This window comes from Prunus dulcis, chromosome 4, assembly GCF_902201215.1.
Source record: "Prunus dulcis chromosome 4, ALMONDv2, whole genome shotgun sequence".
Lineage (NCBI taxonomy): Eukaryota > Viridiplantae > Streptophyta > Magnoliopsida > Rosales > Rosaceae > Prunus > Prunus dulcis.
Window position 1 is genome coordinate 9903306 of NC_047653.1, and position 27044 is coordinate 9930349.

The 27044-nt window shown below is 36.9% G+C and overlaps 4 protein-coding genes and 1 pseudogene across 6 annotated transcripts; 2 read left to right on the top strand and 3 right to left on the bottom strand.

Moving 5' to 3' along the window:
* The first annotated feature begins 4446 nt into the window (after nucleotides 1-4446).
* On the top strand, nucleotides 4447-6900 carry LOC117625766 (receptor-like protein 2). Its single transcript, XM_034357313.1, has one exon. The coding sequence runs from the start codon at nucleotides 4473-4475 to the stop codon at nucleotides 6705-6707; it is 2235 nt and encodes a 744-aa protein (XP_034213204.1). The 5' UTR covers nucleotides 4447-4472; the 3' UTR covers nucleotides 6708-6900.
* Nucleotides 6901-8779: 1879 nt separating this feature from the next.
* LOC117625315 lies at nucleotides 8780-11029 on the bottom strand (annotated as a pseudogene).
* A 1728-nt stretch (nucleotides 11030-12757) lies between these two features.
* LOC117626222 (receptor-like protein 3) lies at nucleotides 12758-14887 on the bottom strand. The gene has a single exon (XM_034357882.1). It carries the CDS (start codon nucleotides 14885-14887, stop codon nucleotides 12758-12760), a length of 2130 nt encoding a protein of 709 aa, XP_034213773.1.
* Nucleotides 14888-16160: 1273 nt separating this feature from the next.
* Nucleotides 16161-18112, top strand: LOC117625117. Of its 3 annotated transcripts, none has more exons than XR_004585414.1 (4): nucleotides 16161-16357; nucleotides 16484-16633; nucleotides 17601-17732; nucleotides 17899-18112. XR_004585414.1 is itself a non-coding variant. In XM_034356713.1 (2 exons), the coding sequence occupies exons 1-2, from the start codon at nucleotides 16285-16287 to the stop codon at nucleotides 16582-16584; spliced, it is 174 nt and encodes a 57-aa protein (XP_034212604.1). In that variant the 5' UTR covers nucleotides 16161-16284; the 3' UTR covers nucleotides 16585-16837. The 3 variants fall into 3 exon arrangements, 1 of the variants encoding a protein (XP_034212604.1); XR_004585415.1 differs by having other exon boundaries at nucleotides 16484-16591; XM_034356713.1 differs by lacking the exons at nucleotides 17601-17732; nucleotides 17899-18112 and having other exon boundaries at nucleotides 16484-16837.
* Nucleotides 18113-19080: 968 nt separating this feature from the next.
* LOC117626395 (receptor-like protein 3) lies at nucleotides 19081-21309 on the bottom strand. The gene has a single exon (XM_034358069.1). It carries the CDS (start codon nucleotides 21307-21309, stop codon nucleotides 19081-19083), a length of 2229 nt encoding a protein of 742 aa, XP_034213960.1.
* Nucleotides 21310-27044: the final 5735 nt, after the last annotated feature.

Sequence of the window (27044 nt, forward strand, 5' to 3'; positions counted from 1 at the left end):
ATAGATTATTAATTACCATAATTTTTTTTAAATATATTTGAATTGTCATTACATTTCTATTCACCTGTATGTCGGATTGGACATTGTAGATTATGCGCCCACCTCACACAGCGAAAGTAAAAAATGAAAATAATTTACTTTTTGCTTGTATAACCCATCACTTCCATAATCTACCACTTATTCCATTGCCATGATTTTGTCCTCCACGCAATTTCACAACAAAAGAAAATTCCTAATTAAGCTTTGTTGGTTATAGAGTTTGTTTGAGTCTAATTTGTCCAACTTGGGAAAGTTACGAGTTCGGTTCAAGTGTTTATTGATCGGTTGGATCTATATGCTCCGGTTTCAGTTGCCTCACGTTAATGAGACGTCATTCCACGATTTCGAACATCCCTCATAATCAAAAGAGTTTTATAGAGGTCTTTATAAGACTTAGTCTTTTTAAGTGAGTTGGGATTGGGGACACAAGAAAACACAAATTTTGACACACCTGCTTAACTTTTAGATATTTTATCATCCTAAGGTTGAAAGCATGCAGGTGGATTTAAAATTATTTGCCCAAAAAACCGACATTAAATATTATAAATTGAAATTATAGCTGCTCACCCTTGGATAGGACAGTTGACCAAAACACTACTTGGTCCCCATGGACCAGGGAACGGGACTGTGAAAAACATATATGAGATTAAAAGCTCATTTATTATTTTATTAGTAGTATAGTACCATTAACCCATTTTACACAGTACGAGAAAATTAGACTATCTCCAATAGCCTCTTTAATCATTTTGGAATGTTCAAACAGGTGAGCCACATCATAAAAAATCTCTCCAACAGCTGATCAAGCCCAGCCATTAAAGCAGCAACCTTTTTCTCTATTTTCAAGGCTAGTAAGTTGACTTTGACTCTTCAAAACATTTAATTTTACTTTGAAAAAATAAAACTTACTTTTCAAATAATAAATACATAGAAAATTTTCACATATGTTCACATGTTTTCATTCTTTTTCATAATATTGCATTAATTGAATTGAAGAGTATGTTGGAGCAAAAATTATTCAAGTAATAAATAAACCTTTTCAAATTGCCACATAGATCTCTGCCTTTGGTATTATATCCAAATTTAACTGCATAAAGAAAGTATATAGAAAATCTAACTGAAAAATCAGAAGCAAATATCCAAATTTAATTTACAAGGACCCCCATTTGCTTGAGGAGAAAGGTCTCTGCCTTTGGTATTATATCACTCGTTTCCGTTGATTGTTGACGGAGAAATTTATCATTGTTGATAAATCTACCTGTCCTGCAATAAAGTCTAACAAAGAACTAGCCATATTAATAAGGCACTAATATCTTGTTTGTGTTTATTTTATTAGGCGGTTGTTAGGAGAAAAACTTACTTATATCGGGGATGCTACCATGGTGCTATCCCGAGTCACTGATTGTTATGTGTTTTAACTTTCTGACATGACAATATATGATAGGCTACAAATATCGTCACGGTGACATCCCCGTTACATATAAGTTCTTCTTAATTTCAAGACAAGAAAACCTCGTAATAAAATAGACATAAACAGATATATTTGTACGTGTTCATTAAACAACTCTCTACTTTCGTATATAGGTGATGAGATTGCTGGAAATTTTATATTATTTAATAATATTTAATTTCTATAGTGAATGAAAAATAAAATTTCAAAGATAAAATAAGATAATTTTATTGTGTATTGTCCTCCTGTCAAATTAAGTTCGTTTTCACTCAATTCTTTGCATCCATGAACATATTTGGACTGACCTGGACAGCCAAATCTGTCGGTTTTGCCAGTAGAAAGCTGAAGTTGTATTTGTTGCTTGCTTTGCTTTTATAAGCATGTGGATTGACCTGTTGCATTAATCTTTTTATACCCATTTTTGTATTCAGTTGATATAGTATTCATGCATTTTTGTTGCTTACAAAGGGTCGCATGAAGAAATTGCATCCGAAATAGAAAACATAACTATAAGAGCAAATTGTACGCCTTATTACATCGGGAACACAAAAAATGTAAAATAAAAAGTACAATAATATATATCTAGCCTCTAAGCCTTCTTTTAATAGTGTTAATGTGCACTCGTACAACCTATCTTGTAGATTATTTATGAACTATGTGTATCTCCACGTCATCAACCATTGAGGCGGCTATCAATCAAACACAATAGCCTAAGAGTTAGGAATTCATCAAAATCAACCATGTCATCATCAGCTGGCATTCCCTCATTTTTAAAGGAACAACTAAGCATGAGTTCGTGAAGACTTGTGCAACTCATAATTATCTTCATTACCCTGTGAGATTGGTGAATAGGTTGAAACCAAGCGAGAGGAAGGACAAGGATTATTTCAATGAAAGAATCTCAGCTTGTATTTGTCCCTCTAGATTATTTCTAGTCAACCTTTAGGGACCTACATGACTAAAGGCTTACTGGAAACGTTCCAGTGAAGTTGTTGACCCTTAGGTCAAATTTAGTAAGTTGGTTAAGTCTAGAGAAATCAAGCGTATGGAGATATTTCCTTCCAAGTTGGGGCCAAAGCATCTTCAAAATTGTTGAAATCAAAGGTCACAAACTTCAGCTTGGAAAACTTCCCGAATTGAGAGGAAGCTAGCCACTCAAATGATTAATGTAGAGGTCAAGGATTAGGTTGGTGAGGTTGACAATTTTATCACTAATGGCCCCATGTAGTGAATTGAGAGGTAGCGAAATTTCTTCAAGTTTGGTAGCATTATAGATATCTTCTGGAAGTAACCTGAGAGGTTATTGTGATGACCGGTAGAAAAAACTTGCAGTTCAGACCCACTTTTAGTGAGCAAGTAGATCACTATTGTGGGCACGTGACCCACTTCCAGTGACTAAAATGCATGTTTTGGTGACCAAATTGTAGCTCTTTAGTGATTAAAGTTGTGGCCGCTAATAGCATTTTTATGACCACACAAAGGAAGTAGCTAATTCTTTGGGTTGTAGTGACCAACACTTGACATTGGCCACTAAATAGAATTTGTCACAAGCTTCTAGTGACCACCCAATGACCACTGATATTTGGACACTAATTGTATTCCATGGCCAAAATTGGTAGTTTTTGTGACCAAGTAGCTGGCCACTAATAACTGTTTGTCTTGTAGTGGTTTTTGTATTCCACAGAATTTTAGCACAACTACAGATGAGTTTCTTAAACATAAATTTCAGAAAAGTTCAGACAAAATATTTTGAGATATTAAATCTTGTCTCAAAGTAAATGAGAGCAGCTATACTATTGGTAATTCTAATGTGAATGTGATATCATATCATAGTGAATGTGAATGTGGTACAAGTGCATAACTTGTAGGATATAAAAAAGTGTCTGCGGCTATGGCTATATGAAAAGAAAATTAGCGATCCCTCATAACCGGTGTGCAAAATCAATATGCAAGTAAGACTTGTGGATACAATGAAGCAATAAATTCTACATTTTGCACAACTGAACTAGAACGCTCAAGATGATCTAGAAAATAGTTTAGAGGGTAGATTGTACTTTATGGGGTCGTTTCAAGATGATCTAGAAAATAGTTTTAGAGGGTAGATTGTACTTTATATTTTACAGTTTCATTTGTGTTTGCTTTGTTGTCTTTTTTTGTTGTTTTCCACATGTAAGGCACATTTTGTTCTCATAATCTGTCTTCTCTTTCTTTTTCTTTTTCTTTTTCTTTTTTTCAATCTGAGAATAGTGTTTGGAATATGTAAGATACTTGACATCCTCAAATAGATATTTTGAATATGAAATAAGGAGGTCTGGTCCTCTCATCGTGGCCTAATGTGGTCTACAATTTGGCTACAGTAGTTGAAAGCCATACAATGATGGCATTGTGGTTCTAGATCAAATTCGTATTCTGAGTTTTGTGGACGAGAAAAAAAAAAAAAACTTTTTTAGAATAAACCTCATGCTCAGTACATAGAGGGGATTTGAAGAATTTGTATTTTATGGCTATGGTTGTTTGCCAATTTCTCAGCTTGCAGTGATGTTTTGCCTTTAATGATAAATCGTTTTCAAGATAAAGAAATTCCGAATATGCCTTCAAAATCAGAGATGAAATTTCAGCCAATCTTCTTCATTTTTCAAATATGGAATCGCTTCATGAAAGTCTATAGTCTTTGGAGTCCCATCACATTGACTTTTGGAGTCCCAAATCCGATCATATTGACTTTGGAGTCCCAAATCCCAATCACTATATAGTCTATAGACTTCAAAATAACAAGTCTTAGCTTTGTGTTGTGTGTTTATGGTTGTTTGCCAATTTCTCAGTTTGCAAATGATGTTTTGCCATTTAATGCTGCGTCAATAATCTCAAGATATTTAAAAGAAAAGAAATAAATTATGCCTTTATTTGCTCCTATATATATCCACACCTGCGGGCAATGTAAATACACGCAAGAACTTTGCTAGTACTGCAGCAGCCTTATAACCCAATGGCATATTGCTTCCTTCTCCTCCTCTTTTTCTCTTCCATTATTTCCACACATACTCATGCATGCAACCAAACTGATCGCAGCTCTCTCCTGTCCTTTACCTTAACTTTATCTTCTCTTCCTTTAAATTGGACCTCTGATAATTGTTGTCATTGGAAGGGCATCACTTGTGATCAAGATGGTAGGGTCACCCAATTGCTCTTACCCTACAAAGGGCTCAAAGGAGGTATGTTTCCTTCATCACTTGCAAATCTCACACATCTCACTCACTTGAATCTCTCCCACAATTCACTTTATGGTTCCCTGGAAACTCAATTCTTTGTTTCCTTGAATCGTCTTCGGATCCTTGATTTGAGTTATAACCTTCTTTCTGGAGAGCTACCACTTTCTCTACCATCCAACAATATCCGGAAACTGGATTTGTCTAGCAATCACTTCTATGGTGCTATTCCATCTTCATTCTTCCACCAAGCTAGCAACTTGATTAGTTTCAATGTCAGCAACAATACCTTCACAGGGTATGTCCCATCCTCAATTTGTCTCCATGCTTCTCCCTTCCTTAGGGTATTGGATTTTTCTTCCAATGAATTTAGTGGCAACCTTGCTCCTGGACTAGGGTACTGTTCCGAATTGAAGGTTTTTCAGGCTGGTCATAACAATCTCTCAGGATTACTTCCAGAAGATATCTATAATGCTACTAAACTTGAAGAAATTGCATTACCTCTAAATTCACTATATGGAGCCATTAGTGATAAAATTGTCAACCTCACCAACCTTGCAATCCTTGACCTCTACTTTAATCAATTGAGCGGTGCGCTTCCTGTCAATTTGGGGAGGCTCTCGAAGTTGAAGTTTGTGATCCTTGATTTCAACAATTTAGAAGGTTCTTTGCCCATCTCTTTGATGAATTGCACAAACCTTTTAGAACTACGTTTGGGATCCAACAACTTGGAAGGAGATATCTCCATGCTTGATTTCTCCAGACTTAGTCAACTTACTAAACTTGACCTAAGGGTTAATAACTTCACTGGTACGATTCCAGTAAGTCTTTACTCGTGTAGGTCACTAAAAGCTATTGGATTGAGTGGAAATCATCTAGAGGGAGAAATACAAACTGAGATTCTTTCATTGAAATCCTTGTCCTTCCTCTCGCTTGGTTACAACCGATTCACCAATGTCACAGGGGCAATGAAGATATTGATGAGTTGCAAAAGTCTTCACACACTCTCGCTTGCTGGTACCTTTGAAGGTGAGGGAATGCCATCTGATGATGACATGGTTGATTTTAACGGATTCAAAAATCTTCGGTTATTGAGTTTGGCTGATTCTGACTTCACTGGTCAAATACCTTTATGGTTATCAAAGCTCAAGAATCTAGAGATCTTAGCTCTATATAACAATCAAATCACAGGACCAATTCCAAGTTGGTTGGGGACTCTTCCAAGACTTTTTTCTCTAAACTTGGCGAGTAACCGAATATCAGGTGAAATTCCAAAGCAACTTTGTAGACTACCAAGGTTGGTTTATGAACCTACTGCATCTCAAGTGGACAATTATGAATTTGAATTGCCTATCTTTGGCGGCAGTGGAACCGCAAATCCACGTTTTGAACCACACAAATTATTTTTGTTTTTTCCAGCGATTGACTTATCTAACAATAACATTAGTGGTGATATACCTACTGAGGTCGGCCAATTGCAGCTTCTCCGCAAGTTGAATCTTGACTCCAACAACTTTTCCGGTGTCATTCCAGACCAAATATCTAACCTAAAAAATTTAGAGCTTTTGAACCTCTCCAAGAACCACTTGTCTGGAACAATCCCATTGTCATTGGTGAGCCTCACTTTCTTGAAACAATTTAATGTCTCGTACAATAATCTCCAGGGACCAATACCAACAGGCACTCAGCTCCAAAGCTTCAACGCTTCTGCCTTTGAGGGGAATCCAAAACTTTGTGGTGCCCCACTTGCCAATAAGTGCAGTCGACCAAATAAAGGCATTGACGAAGATAACAAGAAGAACAACAAAGACATGAACAATGGGCTTCATCAAATTCCGTGGTTTTATATTTCTTCTGTTGTGCTAGGGTTTATAGTGGGATTTTGGGGAGTATGTGGTTCTTTAATTATTAACAAGACATGGAGATATGCATATTTTCGATTCATATACAATATACAAGATAGGCTCTATGTGATGATAACAGTACGCATCAACATGATGAAGAGAAAGCCTTAGAGGCTAATATTGTACTTTTTATTTTAAATTTTTTATTTGCGTTTCTTTTTTTCTTCTTTTCTTTCGCGTTCCTGATGTAATACGGCACAGTTTGTCCTTATAATTATGTCTTCTTTTCGGATGCAGTTTCTTTCACGCTGCCTTTTGCGTGCAACAATAAAGAGACTTTGGCTGTCCAAAGTCATGAATACTATATCAAATGAATACAAAAATGGGTATTCAAAATTTAATGCAGCACATACTTGTGAAAGCAAAACAAGCAACAAATACAACTTCAGCTACAGATTTGGCTGTCCAGGTCAGTGCAAATGTTTATGGATGCAAATATTTGAGTGAAATGAATTAATTTCAAAGGAGGACAATAAAATTATCTTTAATTGTCTCTGAAATTAAACTTTCGGCAAGGTTCCATCCGAATGCAGGTTTTGTTCCATAGAATTTTACCACTACAGATGTCTTTCCTCAAACAAAAATTTCAGAACAGTGTTCCGGCTATTAAATCCTGTCTCAAAGTAAAATCAGAGAACCTATACTATTGGTGATTTTAATGTGAATGTGATATCATATCATATCATATTTTGTTGGTACAAGTAACTTGTAGGATATAAATTGTCACCGTCTATGGTGTGCAAAGGGAACTGGTGTGCAAAGGGAATACGCAAATTAGACTTGTGGACAACAGAAGACTACCCAAACACGCTAATATCCAAGTAGAACAAGAACGCTGAAGAAAATCTAGAAACACTTTATAGTATTAATTAACACTTGGGGAAGAAGAAAAGGATGGTAACCTATGATAGTCTTCCAAGTTCTTCAAGCTAGTGGTTGCCTTCCACCGGGCAAAGTGCTTGGAGTCGTCGTAGGCGTTGAAATAAGGAGGTCTGGTGCTCTCATCGTGGACCCTTCTTGAGACTTAATGTCGTCTACAATTTGGTAACATTAGGTGGAACCTCCCTTCAATTTATCTAAGAAAAAAAACATGGATTTTCAACTGTTTTACCTCAGAGTTCCAACTTAATTCCTTGAATTATTTTGTTCGCCAATATATCCTCAAACTCATTATAAATATCCAATTCTATCATTGTAATTAAATTTTTCGAATAACGTCCGATCTGTCACAACATCACATGGTTGACACGTGACCATTTTTTTAAGAATTTTACAATTTAAATTATAATAAATAATAAATAATAAAGTTGTAAAAAAATCAAAAGAGAGGGTTTCGACCAAAAAATAATAATCAAAAGAGAGGGTAGACAGTCATTAATTGTTGGGCTTAATAATTAGTAGTTGTAAGTACAGTCGAGTAGAGAGTAGAGAGTAGAGCAAGTGTAATCTAGGCATACCAAATTTGCTTACCACCTTGTGTACCATAACAGAAAAAAGAAGTAGAAATTAACTATGCCCAAATCAGGATGAACAATAGCAACATATTCAACTTTGAGCTTCCTTTCTTCGCCATTTTCAGCTCTCCAATTCTCTGCAAATTCCAATTCAAAATCTCAAAAGAGAAGTGTTTTCTCCTATCTTGGGCCAAAATTGGGTCGGGTCTGGCCCAACATTTGTAATATATCCGATAAAAGTATTTTATTCGGGCCTTAGGGCCACAGGCTTTACATGCATACATAAACACCCGAGGTCGATATAATCCGACCCATTTCAGTTTTGGACCAGTCGTCGTCTTTTCTCAGTTCTCCCGCAGAAGAGTTTGTAAGAGGAAGAAGAGCAGAGCAATGAGTGGAGAAGAATTAGCCGGCCGCCCCAGCCCCAAAGCTCCTTTGTCTGCTTTATTTTGTGGGCGCTTCTTCTAATTGCAGGAAGAATCGGGGGTATTTTAGAGAGAACCTCGACGGTACAAGGGGAATGGCATTAGAGTATTAATCTGTTTTCTTTTGTTCTTTTTTCCGAGAAGGCTCTATGGCCAAAACCAGATGATCAGTTTTTCGAGTTGTATTTGTTGCTTACAAAAGGAACACATTATTATAAGAACAAACTGTGCATTGTTACATCAGGACAGGAACACAAAAGAAAAAAAAATTGAAGATGTGAAATCAAATACAGTACAATAATATCTAGCCTTTGAGCTTTCTCTTCATCCTGTTCACGGACACTGTCATCATCAGACAGACCCTATCTTGTACATTGTCTGTGAATCGAAAATATGCATGTCTCCACGTTCCCTTAATAACTAAAGAACCACACACTCCCCAAAATCCTACAATGAAGCCTAGCACAACAGAAATATAAAACCATGGAAATTGGTGATCACTGTCCACATCGTGGTTGTTCTTCTTATCTGCTGCATCAATGCCCATGATCGGCCCGCACTCATTCGGAATTGGGGCTCCACAAAGTTTCGGATTCCCCTCAAATGCAGAAGCATTGAGGCTTTGGAGCTGAGTACTTGTTGGTATTGGTCCTCTGAGATCATTGTACGAGACATTAAGGGCATGCAAGAAATGCAGGCTAGCCAATGGGGATGGGATGTTTCCAGACAAAGCATTCCTGGACAGATCCAAGGCTTCTAAGTTTTGTAGGTTGGATATTTGGGTTGGAATGTTTCCAAAGAAGTTGTTGCCGCTAAGATTCAACGTGTGAAGAAGCCTCAATTGGCCGATCTCAATAGGTATACTACCATTCATGTTATTGTTAGATACGTCTATCATTGGTGCAAGGAAAGACACTACGTGCTGTAAAAAATACGGATTTTCTTTTGATCCAGAGATGAGCGGCAATTCAAATTCATAATGATGGTCCTCTACCTGAGATTCAGGAAGTTGATATACCAAACTTGGTAGCCTGCAGAGTTGCTTGGGATATTCACCTGAAATAAGGTTGTCATGCAATCTCATATGGAAGAGTCTTGGAAGAGTCCCCAACCAACTAGGAATTGACCCTGTGATTCTGTTACGGTCCAAAGTCAAGCTCTGGAGATTCCTGAGCTTTGATAACCATATAGGTATTGGACCGGTGATCTCACACCCACTCAAATCCAAAAATCGAAGATTATGGAATCCATCATGATCAACCATGCCATTATCATCTAGGTTTGCCCCACTGATAAAGGAATCCTAAAAGCAGAGCGTTCGAAGAGTTTTGCAATGCATTAATATCTTGATTGCCCCAACTAAATTGGTCAATCTGATTTCACTAAGCGAGAGGAAGGACAAGGATTTCAATGAAAGAATCTCAGGATGTATCTGTCCTTGTAGATTATTGACACTTAATTGAATTGCTTGTAGGGACCGACAAGAGTAAAGGCTTGTTGGCAAGTTACCAATGAAATTATTCCCAAATAGCTCAAGTTTACTTAATCGACTGAGTGTGGAGAAATTAAGAGTGGAGATATCCCCTCCCAAGTTGTTGGCTCCCAGACGTACTTCTATAAGATTTGTGCAGTTCATCAAAGATAGGGGCAAAGAACCTCGGAGATTGTTGAAATCAAGGATTGTGTGGCTCAACTTGGACAGCTTCCCTAACTGGAGAGGGAGCACACCACTCAATTGATTAAAGGAGAGGTCAAGGATTGCCAAGTTGGTGAGGTTGGCAATTCTGTCACTTATTGCTCCATATAATGAGTTGAAATGTAATGCAATTTCTTCAAGTTCGATTGCATTGTAGATATCTTCCGGAAGTAATCCTGTGATGTTATTGTGATGAGCACGAAAAACCTGTAGTTTAGAACAGTCCCCTAATCCTGGCAAAATGATGCCACTAAAATTATTGGAGGAAACATCCAAATGCCTTATTAAAGGAGAAGAATGTTGAAGACAAATAGAGGATGGGATAGACCCTGAGAAGGCATTATTGCTAGCATTGAAACTAGTCAAATGCCAAGCTCTATGGAAGAATGTAGGAGGAATTGCACCATGCAGGTGATTGCTAGACAAATCCACTGTTAGGATGTTGCTGGAAGGTAAAGAAGATGGTAGCTTTCCGGAAAGAAGGTTGTGGCTCAAATCAAGGACCTCAAGACTTTTCAAGGATAAGAAGAGTTCAGTTGGAACAAGTGAGCCATAAAGTGAGTTGTGGGAAAGATTGATGTGGGTAAGATGTGTGAGATTTGCAAGTAATGCGGGCTTAAAACCTCCCTTGATCCCTTTGGAGGGCAGGATCAAATGGGTGACCCAAACATCCTGATTACAGCTGATGCCGCTCCAATGGCAGCAGTTAATGGAAGAACTCCAATTAAATGGAGGAGAAGAGAGAGTGTGGGCGAAGGAGGCCAGGAGAGAGCTGCGTTCAGTTTGGCTGCATGCACGAACATTTGGAAATATAATGGAAGAGAATAGGAGGACGAGGAGGAAGGCAAGAGCCATTGGGTTATTAGAAGGCTACACTACCGTGCATGTTAGGTTTAGATTGTTAACAGCGGGCTACAGTATTATACTTTATTCGCAAGACAGCATTATTTAAGGATTTGGAAAATTTGTGGGTTCTAACAAATTTCTCGGTGGGTTCTAACAAATTTCTCAGGTTTTGCGGCCTGCTAAAGACATAAGATCACTATCTTGATTAAATGTGTCAATGTGAAAAGGGGAGTTCGCACTATCAAATTGAAAGTTCATGGGAAGAGGAAGTCGATTCCCAATTGAAGAATGAGAAATTTTGGCTGGGCGTTGTGTTGGGAGAAGCGGCTGTATGAATGGGGTTCTCCGTTTTGGTTTTGTCGACAGCCCCTCCTCTTTTGCTTCTATTGGCTGCTCCTGAGAAAAGAACAAAGGTTCTAAATTAAACGAACAAGATTATGAGAAGAAAATGAATCGGAAAAGGAAACTTTCTAGTTGACAGCAGAAAGTCAGCGAAATATTTTCGTCTCTTCTTGGAGGCGTGCTTCCCGTTTCTTTGAATTCCTGGAATGCGAGCTTCGTGTAGCGGCTGTGAAGAAAGGTGGAGTTTTCCTTGTTACTTTTTTGTCAAGTAGCGCACTTCACTTCCCTTTGGCTTCTATTGGCTGTTGTATGTTTCCTTTTGATTTGCTTTTATTTCTATTTTATTTAATAAAGCTAGAAAGTGGCGTATAACACTTGCCAAGGGAAAATTGTCTTCCTTCTTTTTCTTTGAATCTTGTATAACTTGAAACCAAAATAACTTTAAGAGAGAAAAACAATAATAAATAAAGAAAAGAAAACTGAAAAAAAAAAAAAAACAAACAAACTCAATTAGACGTAAATTAGGAATCCAAATTCTAAATTTAATTTAGGAATTCTCAGTAATGACGCCAAAAACTTGGTCTTCTAAGGTTTTTTGGAGAATAATTCTCATATGGAAGGGAATTGTTCTCTCCCTTAAATGGAGAGATTGGGTCAATCGGGAAGATATGATGAAAATCAAAAGTATATTTTCATATTGGTTCTTAGTATATTTCCATTTTTTTATTTATAAATATAGCATGGAACTTTTCTATTGGACTCGAGGGGTTTTTCTTTATAGATAAAAGAGAGATTCACTATTATACCCAATATAGGGGCCCAAATTATAAAAATACCCCATATGAAATGAACTTTAGAAACACAACCAAAGCCCATTTACAATATAACAAAGAGGCTTTTAACTTCTTATAAATTACAAAACTGCCATCAATTTCTTAAAACAAGCCCAACCCTAAAATCTTATAAAAATACCCAAAACACTCGATAAGGCATCAAAGTAATTTAATAATCAATATTAAATTCAATAAGGTCAATTGTCATTTTTTGGGTTTGTTTATAGAAATTCAATTATGTAGAGTTTATCTATAATATTAGTGCAAAGAATGGGTATATCACTAAATATCTCTAGATAAAACAGATTTATATGTGAAATGATATAATCTTTTTACAAACACGCTGCAAGAACAAATTGTACCGTACATCAGGAACACAAAAGAAAAGAAGAAGGAAAAAAGAGAAGGGAAAAGCAAACTGAAAATACAAAATAAAAAGTACAATATTAATATTAATAATATATATCTAGTCTCTAAGCCTTCTGTTCATCGTGTTGATGTAGACTGTTGTGATCACATGGAGCCTATCTTGTAGATTGTCTATGAATTGAAAATACTCATATCTTCATGTCTTGTTAATAATTAAAGAACCACAGACTCCCCAAAATCCTACTATAAACCCCAATGCAGTGAAAATATAAAACCATGGAAGTTGATGAAGCCCATTGTCCACGTCTTTGTTGTTCTTGTTATCTACATCAATGCCCTTATTTAGTCCACACTTATTTGGAAGTGGGGCACCACAAAGTTTTGGATTCCTCTCAAAGGCAGAAGCGTTGAAGCTTTGGAGCTGGGTGCCAGTTGGTATTGGTCCTTGGAGATTATTGTATGAGACATTAAAATCTTTCAAGAAATTAAGGCTCGCCAATGACAATGGGATTTTTCCAGACAAATGATTCGTTGAGAGATCCAAAACCTCTAAATTTTTTAGGTTTGATATTTGGTCTGGAATGACACCGGAGAAGTTGTTGGAGTTCAGAAATAGCCAGCGGAGAAGCTGTAATTGGCCGATCTCAGTAGGTATATCACCAATAATATTATTGTTAGATAAGTCTATCGTTGCTGCAATGAAGGACAATTTATACGGTGGAAAAATGTGATTTTCGGTTGCGCCGCCGATGATAGGCAAGTCAAATTCAAATTGGTCTACTTGAGGTGCAATAGGTTGATAAAGCAACCTTGGTAGTCTACAAAGTTGCTTTGGAAATTCACCTGAAATTCGATTGTGTCCCAAGCTTATAAAAAACAGTCTAGGAAGAGTCCCCAACCAACTTGGAATTGGCCCTGTCATTTGATTTAAACGCAAACCCAAGACCTCTAGATTCCTGAGCTTTGATAACCATACAGGTATTTGACCAGTGAGGTTAGAATCAACCAAACCCAATACTCGAAGATTTTGGAATCCATCAAAATCAACCATGTCATCATCAGATGGCATTCCCTCACCTTTAAAGGAACCAGTAAGCATAAGTGCTTGAAGACTTTTGCAACTCATCAATATCTTCATTGCGCCTGTGAGGTTGGTGAATCGGTTGTAACCAAGCGACAAGAAGGACAAGGATTTCAATGAAATAATCTCAGTTTGTATTTCTCCCTCTAGATGATTTCCACTCAATCGAATGGCTTTTAGGGACCTACATGAGTAAAGGCTTACTGGAAACATACCCGTGAAATTATTGTACCTCAGGTCAAGTTTAGTGAGTTGACTAAGTCGGGAGAAATCAAGCATGGAGATATCTCCTTCTAAATTGTTGGATCCCAAACGCAGTTCTACAAGGTTTGTGCAATTCATCAAAGACGGAGGCAAAGCACCTTTTAAATTGTTGAAATCAAGGGTCACAAACTTCAACTCGGAGAGTTTCCCCAAATTGAAGGGAAGCTCGCCGCTGAATTGATTAAAGTAGAGGTCAAGGATTGCAAGGTTGGTGATGTTGACAATTTTATCACTAATGGCTCCACGTAGTGCATTGAGAGGTAATGCAATTTCTTTAAGTTTGGTAGCATTATAGATATCTTCTGGAAGTAATCCTGAGAGGTTATTGTGACCGGCTCGAAAAATCTGCAGTTCAGAACACGCCCCTAGCCCAGGAGGAAGGTTGCCACTGAATTCATTGTAAGAAAAATCCAATAGCCTAAGGAAGGGAGAAGAATGGGGACAAATAGAGGATGGGACATACCCTTTGAAGATATTGTTGCTGACATTGAAACTTGTCAAGTTGCTTGCTTGTTGGAAGAATGAAGATGGAATTGCACCATGAAAGTGATTGCTGGACAAATCCAGTGTCTGGATATTGCTGGATTGTAGAGAAAGTGGTAGCTCTCCAGAAAGAAAGTTATAGCTCAAATCAAGGATCTCGAGTCGATTCAAAGACAAGAAGAACTGAGTTTCAAGTGAACCATATAGTGAATTATGGGAAAGATTCAAGTGGGTAATATGTGTGAGATTTGCAAGTGAAGAAGGCAAGAGACCTCCCTTGAGCCCTTTGGAAGGTAAGAGCAAATGGGTGACCCAACCATCTTTATTACAAGTGATGCCCTCCCAACGACAGCAGTCAATGGATGTCCAATTTAAAGAAGGAGAAGATAGAGTGGAGGCAAAGGACAGGAGTGAGCTGCTTTCAGCTTGTTTGCAGGCATGAATATTTGTAGATATAATGTAAGAGAATAAGAGGAAGAGAAGGAAGCCATGAGCCATTAAGTTATAATATTGTTTTGTGTATGTGCCGTTGCTCACACTCAAAGGTTTGTATATATGAGCAAAGATGCTTGGAAACGATGTAAGCATCACTGCAAATTGAGAAGTCGGCAAACAACAACCGTATAATGCAAATTATTGATATTCAAAGAGAAGACTTTGCTAATTAATTTACAGTCCACGACGTCTTTGTCGTGTTGATAATTTATACCAGGATGTAAGACTAAAAGACTTAGGATGACAAATAAGCTGTCATCATGTATAACCCATAAGAAAATATCCCATCTAGAAGTATTTCTTGGTAGCCTTTCTTGGTAGAACAATAATGTATAACCCATCAAGAAATCTCCCTCCATCAATAATTTTATTAAGCTTGACAAGATTACACAACTTAACAACTACTTGCTAAATATATTGATAGCAATAAAATGAGCCCCAACCAGGAACAAGCTTGAATTGCATTGAGCTGTGGAGAATGATTCTGGGAGACGGGTTTTTGGATGTTGGCATATTGCTGATATTGCGTTTGAAGTGGAAGATAACAATTCTGTAATTTCGAGCAAGCTGCAAGCTAAAAGGCAGTTCTGTGAAAGCTGCAGATTCGGGTTGCATCTAATTTGTTTGTATATATAAAGGAGCACCTAAAGGCATCCATAATTTGTTGATTTTCTTTTAGCTAGCTTGAAAAGGATGCAGTTATAAAGGATTTTGAAAGGAAGAGTGTGCGAAGACTTCTGCAACGCATCTGTGACATTGGTCAATCTATTGCCATCAATTGAGAGGAAGGACAAGGATTTTAATAAAAGAATCTCAGGTTGTATTTGACCCCCTAGATTATTTAAATTTTAAATTCAATCGAATTGCTTTCAGTGACCTACATGAGCAAAGACTTATTGGAAACGTACTGGTAAAGTTATTGACCCTCAGGTCAAGTTTAGTTCGTTGACTAAGTCTTGGAAAAATCAAGCATGCAGATATCTCATTCCAAGTTGTTGGAATGGATCCCAAGTGAGTTCTACAATGTTTGTGTAATTCATCAAAGATGGGGTCAAGGGTCACAAATTTCAACTTGGGGAGCTTCCCAAAAATATTTAGTGAGAAATCACAGCAAAAAACATTTAAAAAATGCACAAGACACATCGGATGAATATGGAATCAAAGTCTCCAATTCTCTGCAAATTCTAATTCGAAGTCTCAAAAGAGAAGTTTTTTTTTTTTTGCTATCTTGGCCCAAAACGGGGTTGGGTCTGGCCCAACATTTGTAATATAAGAGTACTGGGTTCGGGCCGAGTTCCATATGATTCGACCCACTTCAGTTTCGCACCAAAATAGGACGCAGTCTTTCTCAGTTCTCACCTTCTCGCACAGAAGAGTCTGAAGAAGAGAAGAGAAGAGCAATGAGTGGAGAAGAATTAGCGGGCCCCCCTGCCCCAAAGCTCCTCCGTCTGCTTTATTTTGTCGGCGCTGGCTGTAAGTCATGAAATTTCATTTCAATTACAAGTCTTTGGTTTTTGAGAGAGAGAGAGTCTTCTTCTTCATCTTCTTTTTCCTTTTAAAATGTTTGGCTGAATTTTTTTTTTCTTTCTTTCTGGGTAGTTTTTTGCACTGTTGGAATCAATAAATGGCGTGAGCTTCAGAACAAGTCAATTTTACAGCAGCAACAGCTCCCTGAAAATGCCGCAAATGCCCCTGAGTGATCTCCAGGTTTTTGATTTGAAAGTCTTGCTGGTGACAATAATGATAAATGTAATGATTTCAAGTTTCACTGATGTACTATGAAATCTTCCTGTTGATTTAAGGCGAATTTTCAATTTTTATCATGGAAAGCTTGAGCTTTGGCTTCAATTTGAGTTTGTATGTGCTGCTCCAGCTGAACTCGTGTTAGACTGAGCTTTGGTAGTTTGGTTGTTAAATTGTATAGAAAATGGTGCAAGAATTCATGTCTTTCAATCGGTTTCAATATACCAAATTTAGTAAAATAAGTTTCTCAGAATAATTAAAATAAAAATAATCTTGAGATTAGGCTCTCTGTGGGTTTGATGTGCTCTGTGTGCAAAATTTTAATCACTGGTAATGGGGATTGTGGAAGAATTTCCATTTTCTATACATTTGTGCTTCATTTATGACATTATCTCTCAACTTTATAGTTTGATTCATGCACTATGCAGCCTTCTTGACGATGATTATTGAGTAAGAAGGTGTGTGTGTAGGGGGGCCTATTGTGAGTACTGGGAAGATTTTCATCTTAGAATATATACGTCTTTTGAACTTGTTGATCAACCTTTTAAGGAAGATAAAGCTGTGGATTCTAATCCAAATCCAGGCGAATATGTCATTTGTTAATAGTGCTAGGCAAGAGTTCAGGCAGTCTTTATCTAAGATGCTTCGGCATAAGGTGGCTTGTGGTTCCCCATAGAAATACCATAGCATGCATGCTTCTATTTATATACTTTGGACATTCATACATTGCACTATTTTATTTGTTGGTTAGGGGAACAACTTCTTGAAGATTTTTATTTATGTCAGTGTACGTATTTGTGTAGATGCTTGATGGACTAAATGTTAAACCATCTTCAAGTATGTAAACAAGCATGCTCTGAAGTTATTAATGAAATTGAAACCTAGTGCTAGTAGGGCAATAGGCGATATGCGTGTGATTTGTAGTGGCGGTGAGTTTTGATAGTTTTCTGCTGTTATGTCATGGATTTTGCAGCATGCTCCCTTTCAACTATCCTTGGATGCTTATGCATGATCTCCTGGAGCTTCTAACTTCTAACTTCAAATAACGTAGCCAAAACCACGAGGCAATTGCTTCACTGAGTTCTGCAACCTTCACATAATGCAGGTGATATGTAATGGTAGTTTTCTTCAAATTTTTCACTCGTTTTCTAAACAAATCTGTGAAAATGAATTTTTCTGGTAATGGTGTTCGCAAAAATCAGGGGGATGTCTACAACTGCTTTGAGATAGTTTTGTCAATTGTTTGAGTCTGACAGTCTGTTTACATACAGTTATCTGTTGCGGCTCGATGCAGTTTTACCTTCGAAAGCCTTGAAGAACTTATTGAGCTGAAGCTTTTATGTTTGTTTTTTCATAGAAGCATTCTTTTGTCGGACTATCAATCAAGGTTATTGGTTTGGCAGATCATATCAATACGTAGTCAGGATGAAAGTTTGGCCACATAACATTTCAAACTACTTTTTAAAGAACGTTTCTTGGCTTTTAGACCATCCATAGGCAAAATCTCTTCAAATTATAGATTAGATTTGGTGATGTAAAATATATCTTACATATATTTCTTGTATCGAAGCAATGTCAGTCCGGACCAAAAAGAGGTCATGGCAGTTTATATTCATGATTTTCGCTAAATCCATATTGATATCGTACGGTATTCCAGCGGGCCATACAATTTAAGAGCCCAAAATGCATGTCATTGGGCTTTACAATTTAAGAGCCTCATGTTGGGGATGGCCTACCCACGCAACACAAATTATCCAAAGCCCTATGAATGTCAAAGATAGATTTGCAGTAGGGCAAAATTCTATAGTGAGGGTGTCATATATGGAACTTCATACTAATTATAGGATCATTTTATTAAACTTAAGTGAATTTACTATTCAAATTAATCATGTGGCTAATATGAAGGTCCACATTTATAGTCTATATATGACACCCTCACCATAGAATGACTCGTACAGTATGAAACCAAAGCGAGACTTGTTATTTTGATGTGAATCAAAGACCAAGTTCAAAGTTGTTTTCATGTGAATCAAACAATGTTATAGCTCAAATCAAGGATCTCAATGTGAATCAAAGTTGTTTTCATGGAACAAAATGCATATTTTCGACCAAAAATAAAAACAGAATGCATACAATGGAAGCAATAATTTACTAACAAAGAAAAAAAGATCAATTGGTGCTGCATCGAACTTTTTATACACATTTTTGTACTCAGTTCCCATATTGAACAAATCTGTGCTACTGGTTGTTATAGGTTAGAGGTTAGAGGTTAGAAAAACAGAGTACTTGTTACTAAGTACCCTTTGTAAAACTGAACTCTGCCAGCTGATATGTACATCATTTTTGGCAGCTGATATTTAGCTGAAGTTGTTACTTGAAAAGGTAGCGTGCAGAAATCACATAAGGAAAAAAAGGAAAAGCAAAATAAAAAGTACAATATTAATAATATATATCTAGCTTCTAAGCCTTCTTTTCATCATGTTGATGCACACTGTTACCATCACATAGAGCCTATCTTGTAGATTGTCTGTGAATTGAAAATACGCATATCTCCATGTCTTGTTAATAATTAAAGAACCACAGACTCCCCAAAATCCCAATATGAACCCCAACGCAGCAAAAACATAAAACCACGGAAGGTGATGAAGCTCATTGTCCACGTCTTTATTGTTCTTGTTATCTGCATCAATGCTCTTATTTTGTCCACACTTTTTTGGAAGTGGGGCACCACAAAGTTTTGGATTCCCCTCAAAGGCAGAAGTGTTGAAACTTTGGAGCTGGGTGCCCGTTGGTATTGGTCCTTCAAGATTATTGTATGAGGCATTAAAATATTTCAAGAAATTAAGGCTTGTCAATGATGATGGGATTATTCCAGACAAGTGATTTGTGGAGAGGTCCAAAATCTCTAAATATTTTAGGTAAGATATTTCGTCTGGAATGATGCCGGAGAAGTTGTTGGAGCTAAGAACCAACCCTCGGAGATGGTGCAATTGGTCGATTTCAGTAGGTATATCTCCAACAATGTTATTGTTAGCTACGTCTATCCATGCTCGATAAAAAGCCAATTTCCGGGATGGAAAGGTTCTTGTGGTTACGATGCGGCCGTAGACAGGCAATTCAATTTCATATTGCTCTGCTTGAGATGAAATAGGCTCATAAAGCAACCTTGGTAGTCTACAAAGTTGCTTTGGAAATTCACCTGAAATTCGGTTGTTGGGCAAGCTTATATAAAACAGTCTAGGAAGAGTCCCTAACCAACTTGGAATTGGCCCTGTAATTTGATTAAAACCTAGTTGCAAGATCTCTAGATTCTTGAGCTTTGATAACCACATAGGTATTTGACCAATAAGGTCAGAACGAGCCAAACTCAAAAACAGAAGATTGTGGAATCCATCAAAATCAACCATGTCATCATCAGTTGGTATTCCCTCACCTTTAAAGGAACCAGTAAGCAAGAGTACGTGGAGACTTTTGCAACTCATTAATATCTTCATCGCCCCTGTGAGGTTGGTGAATCGGTTGTAACCAAGCGAGAGGAAGGACAAGGATTTCAATGAAAGAATCTCAGCTTGTATTTGTCCCTCTAGATGATTTCTTGTCAATCGAATGGCTTTTAGGGACCGGCATGAGTAGAGGCTTACTGGAACCGTACCAGTGAAGTTATTGTACCACAGGTCAAGTTTAGTAAGTTGACTAAGTCTGGAGAAATCAAGCTTGGAGATATCTCCTTCCAAGTTGTTGGATCCCAAACGCAATTCTACAAGGTTTGTGCAATTCATCAAAGATGAGGGCAAAGCACCTTCAAAATTGTTGAAATCAAGGATCACAACCTTCAACTTGGACAGCTTCCCCATTTTGAGCGGAAGCTCGCCGCCAAAATTATTAAAGTCGAGGTCAAGTATGGCAAGGTCAGTGAGGTTGACAATTTTATCACTAACAGCTCCATGTAGTGAATTGAGAGGTAATGAAATTTCTTCAAGTTTGGTAGCATTATAGATATCTTCTGGAAGTAACCCTGAGAGGTTATTATGACCAGCATGAAAAATTTGCAGTTCGAAACACTCCCCCAGCCCAGGAGCAAGGTTGCCACTGAATTCATTGGAGGAAAAATCCAATATCCTAAGGAAGGGAGAAGCATGGAGACAAATTGAGGATGGGACATACCCTGTGAAGGTATTGTTGCTGACATTGAAACTAATCAAGTTGCTAGCTTGGTGGAAGAATGAAGATGGAATTGCACCATAGAAGTGATTGCTAGACAAATCCAGTATCCGGATATTGTTGGATGGCAGAGAAAGAGGTAGTTCTTCAGAAAGAAGGTTATAGCTCAAATCAAGGATCTTGAGTCGATTTAAAGACAAGAAGAACTGAGTTTGAAGTGAACCATATAGTGAATTGTGGGAAAGGTTCAAGTGGGTGAGATGTGTGAGATTTCCAAGTGAAGTGAGAGAGATGCCACCTTTGAGCCCTTTGGAAGGCAAGAGCAAATGGATGACCCAACCATCTTGATTACAAGTGATGCCCTTCCAATGACAGCAATCCATGGCTGTCCAATTTAAAGGAGGAGAAGATAGAGCGGAGGCAAAGGACAGGAGGGAGGTGCGTTCAGTTTGTTTGCAGGCATGAATATTTGTGGATATAATGTAAGGGAATAAGAGGAAGAGAAGGAAGCTACAAGCCATTAGGTTATAAGCTTGCACTTGCATGTTGCTTTGTGTATGTGTCATTGCTCGCTACAAATCAGGTATTTATATATATAAGAGCAACCATGCTTGAAAACGATGCAAATTTAAAGTCCACAACGTTTCAAAGTACTCAAAGTTATCATTGAATTTGGAGGATATATGGTGTTATTTTTCTTGCCAGATAGATATGGCCTGAGAGTGACAGTGTCAGTCAACCCTGATCCAACATTAGATTGACGTCCTATTCATGTAAAACTGCATTAAAAATATCACTTATCAGACAAGCATCAGTCATTCATAAAGAAGCCCTTTCTACACAAATAGCAGAACATAAAATTAAAAAGGCTTAATTATTGATATGGCCATTGAAACTCAATTTGAATCTCATTTTGCTACTTAAAATTCAATTTGTCATACTTTATCCTCTGAAACCCAATTCCCCGTCTCACTTTGCCCATATTCATTAACTCGATAAAAAATAACAGGGCATTCAATTTTGAATAGCAAAATTTTAAAATTAATAACAGTCAAGCCTGATGTAAACATACGTTGATGTCCTATTCATGTTATAAAAATCTTTTATATTAATTCATATTAGACTATAAATATAACTACTTTCATGTATTAAGAAATCAAGGGTCACAAATTTCGACTTCCCAGAAACAATTAGTGAGAAATCACTGAAAAAAACAATAAAAAGATGCACAAGACGCATCGGATAAATATGTTAAAGTCAAGATATGGAATCAAATTGAGAAGGCGGCAAACAACGACCGCTTGATGCAAATTATATATTCGAAGAGAAGGCCTCATCGGGTCTTAAGAGGGGGCCACCAGAAGAGGACTTAAGCTGCTTAATTCAAAGGGCTTGAGAAAATTATTGATAATTTGTCTTGAAATTTTGGAACGTTATATTGACTTTCTATTCACAAGTCACGGACCAAACAGATCAACTGTAGACTGTAGTTGATTTTTAGTACAATAATGGTATATGAACCACAAGACAAAAAGGCATATGAAACATAACATACCTAAGACAAAGTTTATATAATTAATTCATAATGTTTTACATGAAATACATTACAATCTTCTTTTACGCGTTTTCATGTTCTGAAACCGTAGCGTATATAATGGCTTCATTATCAATGCCATCAAATATGTCTCTCTCAACATATATATATATAACCATGTACCATCCGATTTCACAATCAATTCTTCAAAACATTCATGGCTGAAAATGCTCTTTCGACAATAGCAATAACAACTAGTAAAATCAATGCTAATGTTACAAGTAAGTAAACCAATAGATATACCTTGTCTTTCTCACACTGAATCTCTTATTTTTCCAAGATCTCCAGTCCCTTTTAAACTTGAAAACGCAATGCTAGAACTCATATTCTCAATGTAAGCCTCAAGCCGAATCTTAAGTATCACAAGCTCATTTACAGAGAACTATGTACCGTGCCCGTGGGGTGGGTGATGTAGTGTGGAGAACTATTTGACAAAAAATAATATTAAGAAAGAAAGACAAATCTAAATGATTAATTTGAGTGGAGTTGGGTGGAGTGTAAATGATTTTTTTTATTAATTTGAGTGGGTTTTGGTGGAGTGTTTCTCGTTGACTTTGTCTATGTACTACATGTAGATTTTCATTTCCCAACAAAAAATGAGTGGGGGCATCTGCACCAACACGTTTGTTGGTTTATAGGTGTGTAATGTTGCTCTGATACCACTTGTTAGATTTTAGGAGTGAGTGTTGTGTGATATCGTTGTTGGTTTATATGGTGAAGGAATTTAGAAAAGATAGGACAATGGTTGAAACAAGTGATTTTATTTAATTAGAGGAGAATAGTACATGACTTTGTGTACATAGAATCTGCGCCTAATTGGCCTTTACACGGCTATTGACCACCACACTTGATTTAGATTAGTTTGGGCTATTTGGCCTTCACTTAGATTGGTGAGCTTACTGGCTCCTCAACACAATTTGAGGGTTAGGCCCCCTAATTCTAGTTGAAGAGGGCCAATTAGCCTTCTTTCTCTCTCATTGGCTTAGTTTGGGAGACTCTTGTTGGCTCCCTTGAACTAGATTTGGTAAACTAGATTTTAGTAGCTCTTATAGCTCCCATATAGTTTGGGAGTTTATTGGTTAACTCCACATTTCATTATTAGTTGCTTACTGGCTCCTCAAACGGAACAAACCAATATCACGTAAATCTTTCATTCAACTTTCAAACAGAATTACAACCTATATGAAAAAGCTCAATTCTCCGTCTCACTTTGCCTATATTCATTAACTCGATAAAAAAAAAACAGAACATTGAATTGTGAATAGCAAAATGTTGAAATTGATAACAGTCAAGCCAAATGTAAACATACATTGATGTCCTATTCATGTTATAAAAATCTTTTCTATTAATTCATATTAGACTAGATATAATAACTTTCATGTATTAAGAAATCAAGGGTCACAAATTTCTGACTTCCCAAAAATAATCAGTGAGAAATCACAGCAAAAAAAGGCTAAAAAGATGCACAAGACCCATCGGATGAATATATTAAAGCCAAGATATGGAATCAAATTGAGATGTCGGCAAACAACGACGGCATGATGCAAATTATATATTCAAAGAGAAGAGTGTATCTCGTCCAGCTTTAAAGTATGAAACTATTCGTTTCTTGCTTGGTATCGTAAAGGAACAAAACAAAAAAAAAAAGAATAATTAGAAATAGATAAGGTGTGGTAACCCAAAAAACAAAAAACGAAATAAATATGGGAGACTTTAGAAAAGGCCAAAGGAGAGAGAAAATTTTTAAAAGAGCCAAAATGGACAAAATTGCCCTTATTTATTTTTGGATTTCCTAAGGAATCCTTTACATTTGCATGTCTTTGGCTTTTTCCAAAAGTGAAAGTTTTTTTGTGGCTAAAACTGGGTTTCTTCTGAAGTGTGCTTCTCTTCTATTGGTATTCAACCATAGGAAAGATTGTGTTCACTTACTGATGTCATTTCAGCCATCCTCCAACCCTCTATCATTTCTGCCTCCTTCAAAGATTCAACCAATTTCTCTTCACAAATCCAAAAGCAATAGAAAAGATGCCTCTGCTTTTCTGTTTTGATCAGATCTGGGCTGGAGGATGGGGGCTGGGGTTCCGGGTTTGTGGGTGCTAAGGTTGTGGGGGGTAGGGTAGAGGGTTCTAGGTTCGTGGGTGCTAGGGTTGGGGGAAGTGGGAGAGCGCAGAGGGGAGAGAGAGAGAGAGAGTGAGTGAAAAAAAAAATTATGAATTTCCCAATTTGCCCTTAATTTTGACGGAAAATTTAACTAAGTTGACGAAAAGATCAATGATGCAACATGAGATCTAATTAAAGTACCACCGTAACAATTTAACAATATTATGAACGAAAAGTAAAGTTTGGCCTTAGTCCAAGGACCATTGCTACAATTTTGCCCTATATATATAACCATGTAATTTCCCATCCGATTTTGCAACTGAAGTTGTTACTTGCAAAAGGTAGCGTGCAGAGATCACATCCGAAAACGAAGACATGATTATAAGAACAAACTGTGCCTTATTACGTCAGGTACACAAAAGGAAGAAAAGAAGCAAAATAAAAAGTACAATATTAATAATATATATATCTAGCCTCTAAGCCTTCTTTTCATCATGTTGATGTGGACTGTTATCATCACATAGAGCCTATCTTGTAAATTGTCTATGAATTGAAAATATGCATATCTCCATATCTTGTTAATAATTAAACAACCACACACTCCCCAAAATTTCAATATGAACCCCATTGTAGCGAAAATATAAAACCATGGAAGTTGATGAAGCCCATTGTCCACGTCTTTGTTGTTCTTGTTATCTGCATCAATGCCCTTATTTGGTCCAAATGTAATGTATGATTTCCTTGAAGATCTTGAATGCATTGTGCGAATTGTTTAATCTCAGCCACAGTCATCAGCCATATATTAACTTAGTCTAGCCTAAAAACTTTGAGCTTGATTGATTGCATGTGCAATTACAAAGTTGTCAAGGGAAGTTAAAAAATCCTAGCTAAGCATAATATGTAGTTGGGGGGGGGGAGGGAGGGATTGTGGAGGATTTTCTACTGTTATGTCATGGATTTTGCAGCACAATCTTCAGCTTGCCCTTTCAACTATTCTTTGACGCTTATGCATAATCTCTTGGAGGTTCTTTCAGACCAAAAAAAATAAAAAATTATCTTAGAGGTTCTAACTTTTAACTTCACATGATGTAGAGAAAACCATGAGGCCATCACTTCACTGAGTTCTGCAACCTTCACATAATGCAGGTAGTTTTCTTCAAAATTTCCAGTCATGTTCTAAATAAATCTGTCAAAATGAGTTTTGAGATAGTTTTGTCAATAGTGATTGAAGAACGTTTCTTGGCTTTTAGATCAGCACACAGGGAAAATCTCTTCAAACCGGAGATTGGGGTCAACCGTGAAGTTAGCCTAATTGGGATTCTCCTTCCTTTCTGCTAAACTTCTGAGCTCCTCCTTGCCATTCCTGCAGCCTTTTTTTTTTTCTTTTTTTTCCTTTTTCTTAAATCAGTGAGAAATAGCAGTAGTATAATCCCAGCAAAAGAAAACTAAATAGATGCACATGACACATCAGATGAATATGACAAAGCCAAGATATGGAATCAGACCGGTTGTCATTTATTTTATTCTATGAAGTGTATAGGTTTTCTATATATCCTCCTCAAAAAATAGTTGTGTGTTGTGTTTGAGCTAGCAATAAATCTGAAAAATGACAATAAAACAAAACCTGGACAGAAAGATCCATCCCTGTTTGATGAAGTTCATATGGCAGGTCATCACGTAAATCTTTCATTCAACTTTCAAACAGAATTACAACCTATATGAAAAAGAAAAGTATGGTAAGAAAAGCAAAAGATTTTACAGGGGCATGAGTTTTTATGGTTGACGAAAAAGAAAAGGTAAAAAACAGAGTTATTCGTGTTTGATGTTTTGTACCTTATAATGTCTTTGCCTTTGCCATGCGTGCAAGGCTGAAAAAACAAACAATGAGACAAAACGCTGCAAAGACAAGTGAACGAGTTCACATACAAATCTTCCCATGTTTTACAAGCTTGTCAAGCATTTTGAAGATGGATTGATTCTTTTGACTGAGGAATCTTTGTTCCTTATAAAATTCTCACTACCCTATAATGAAATTAACCAAAACAACCATTTCAAGCATGTACCACCAATAACAGACCGTACAGTCTTCAATTCTGGTATTTGTGCAAGAATCTACACAAGAACAACCAAATTCAACTTTATTATCCGCATGATTATGGCAAACTTTAATTATCAACTTTATTATTATTAAAATCAAATGTCACAAATTTACTAATATATGTGAGAAGAGTAGACACAAATAATGGTGAGTAACGAGGAAATTCATTGACTAACTACCCATATGTCACCAAAACCAATTTAGTTACTTTGAAATGGTGACCATTTCATCATTTTTTTTTTTTTTTGTAGTGCAATCATACATGCAGAATATGTAGCTGAAGTTGTAATTAATTGTTGTTTGCAAAAGGTAGCGTGAAGAAATCACATCCGAAAAAAGAAGACATAAGGAACAAGCAGTGGCTTATTACATCAGAAATACAAAAGAAAAAAAGAAAAACCAATCTAGCCTCTAAGCCTTTTGTTGATCATCTTGATGTGCACTGTTACCATCGCATAGAGCCT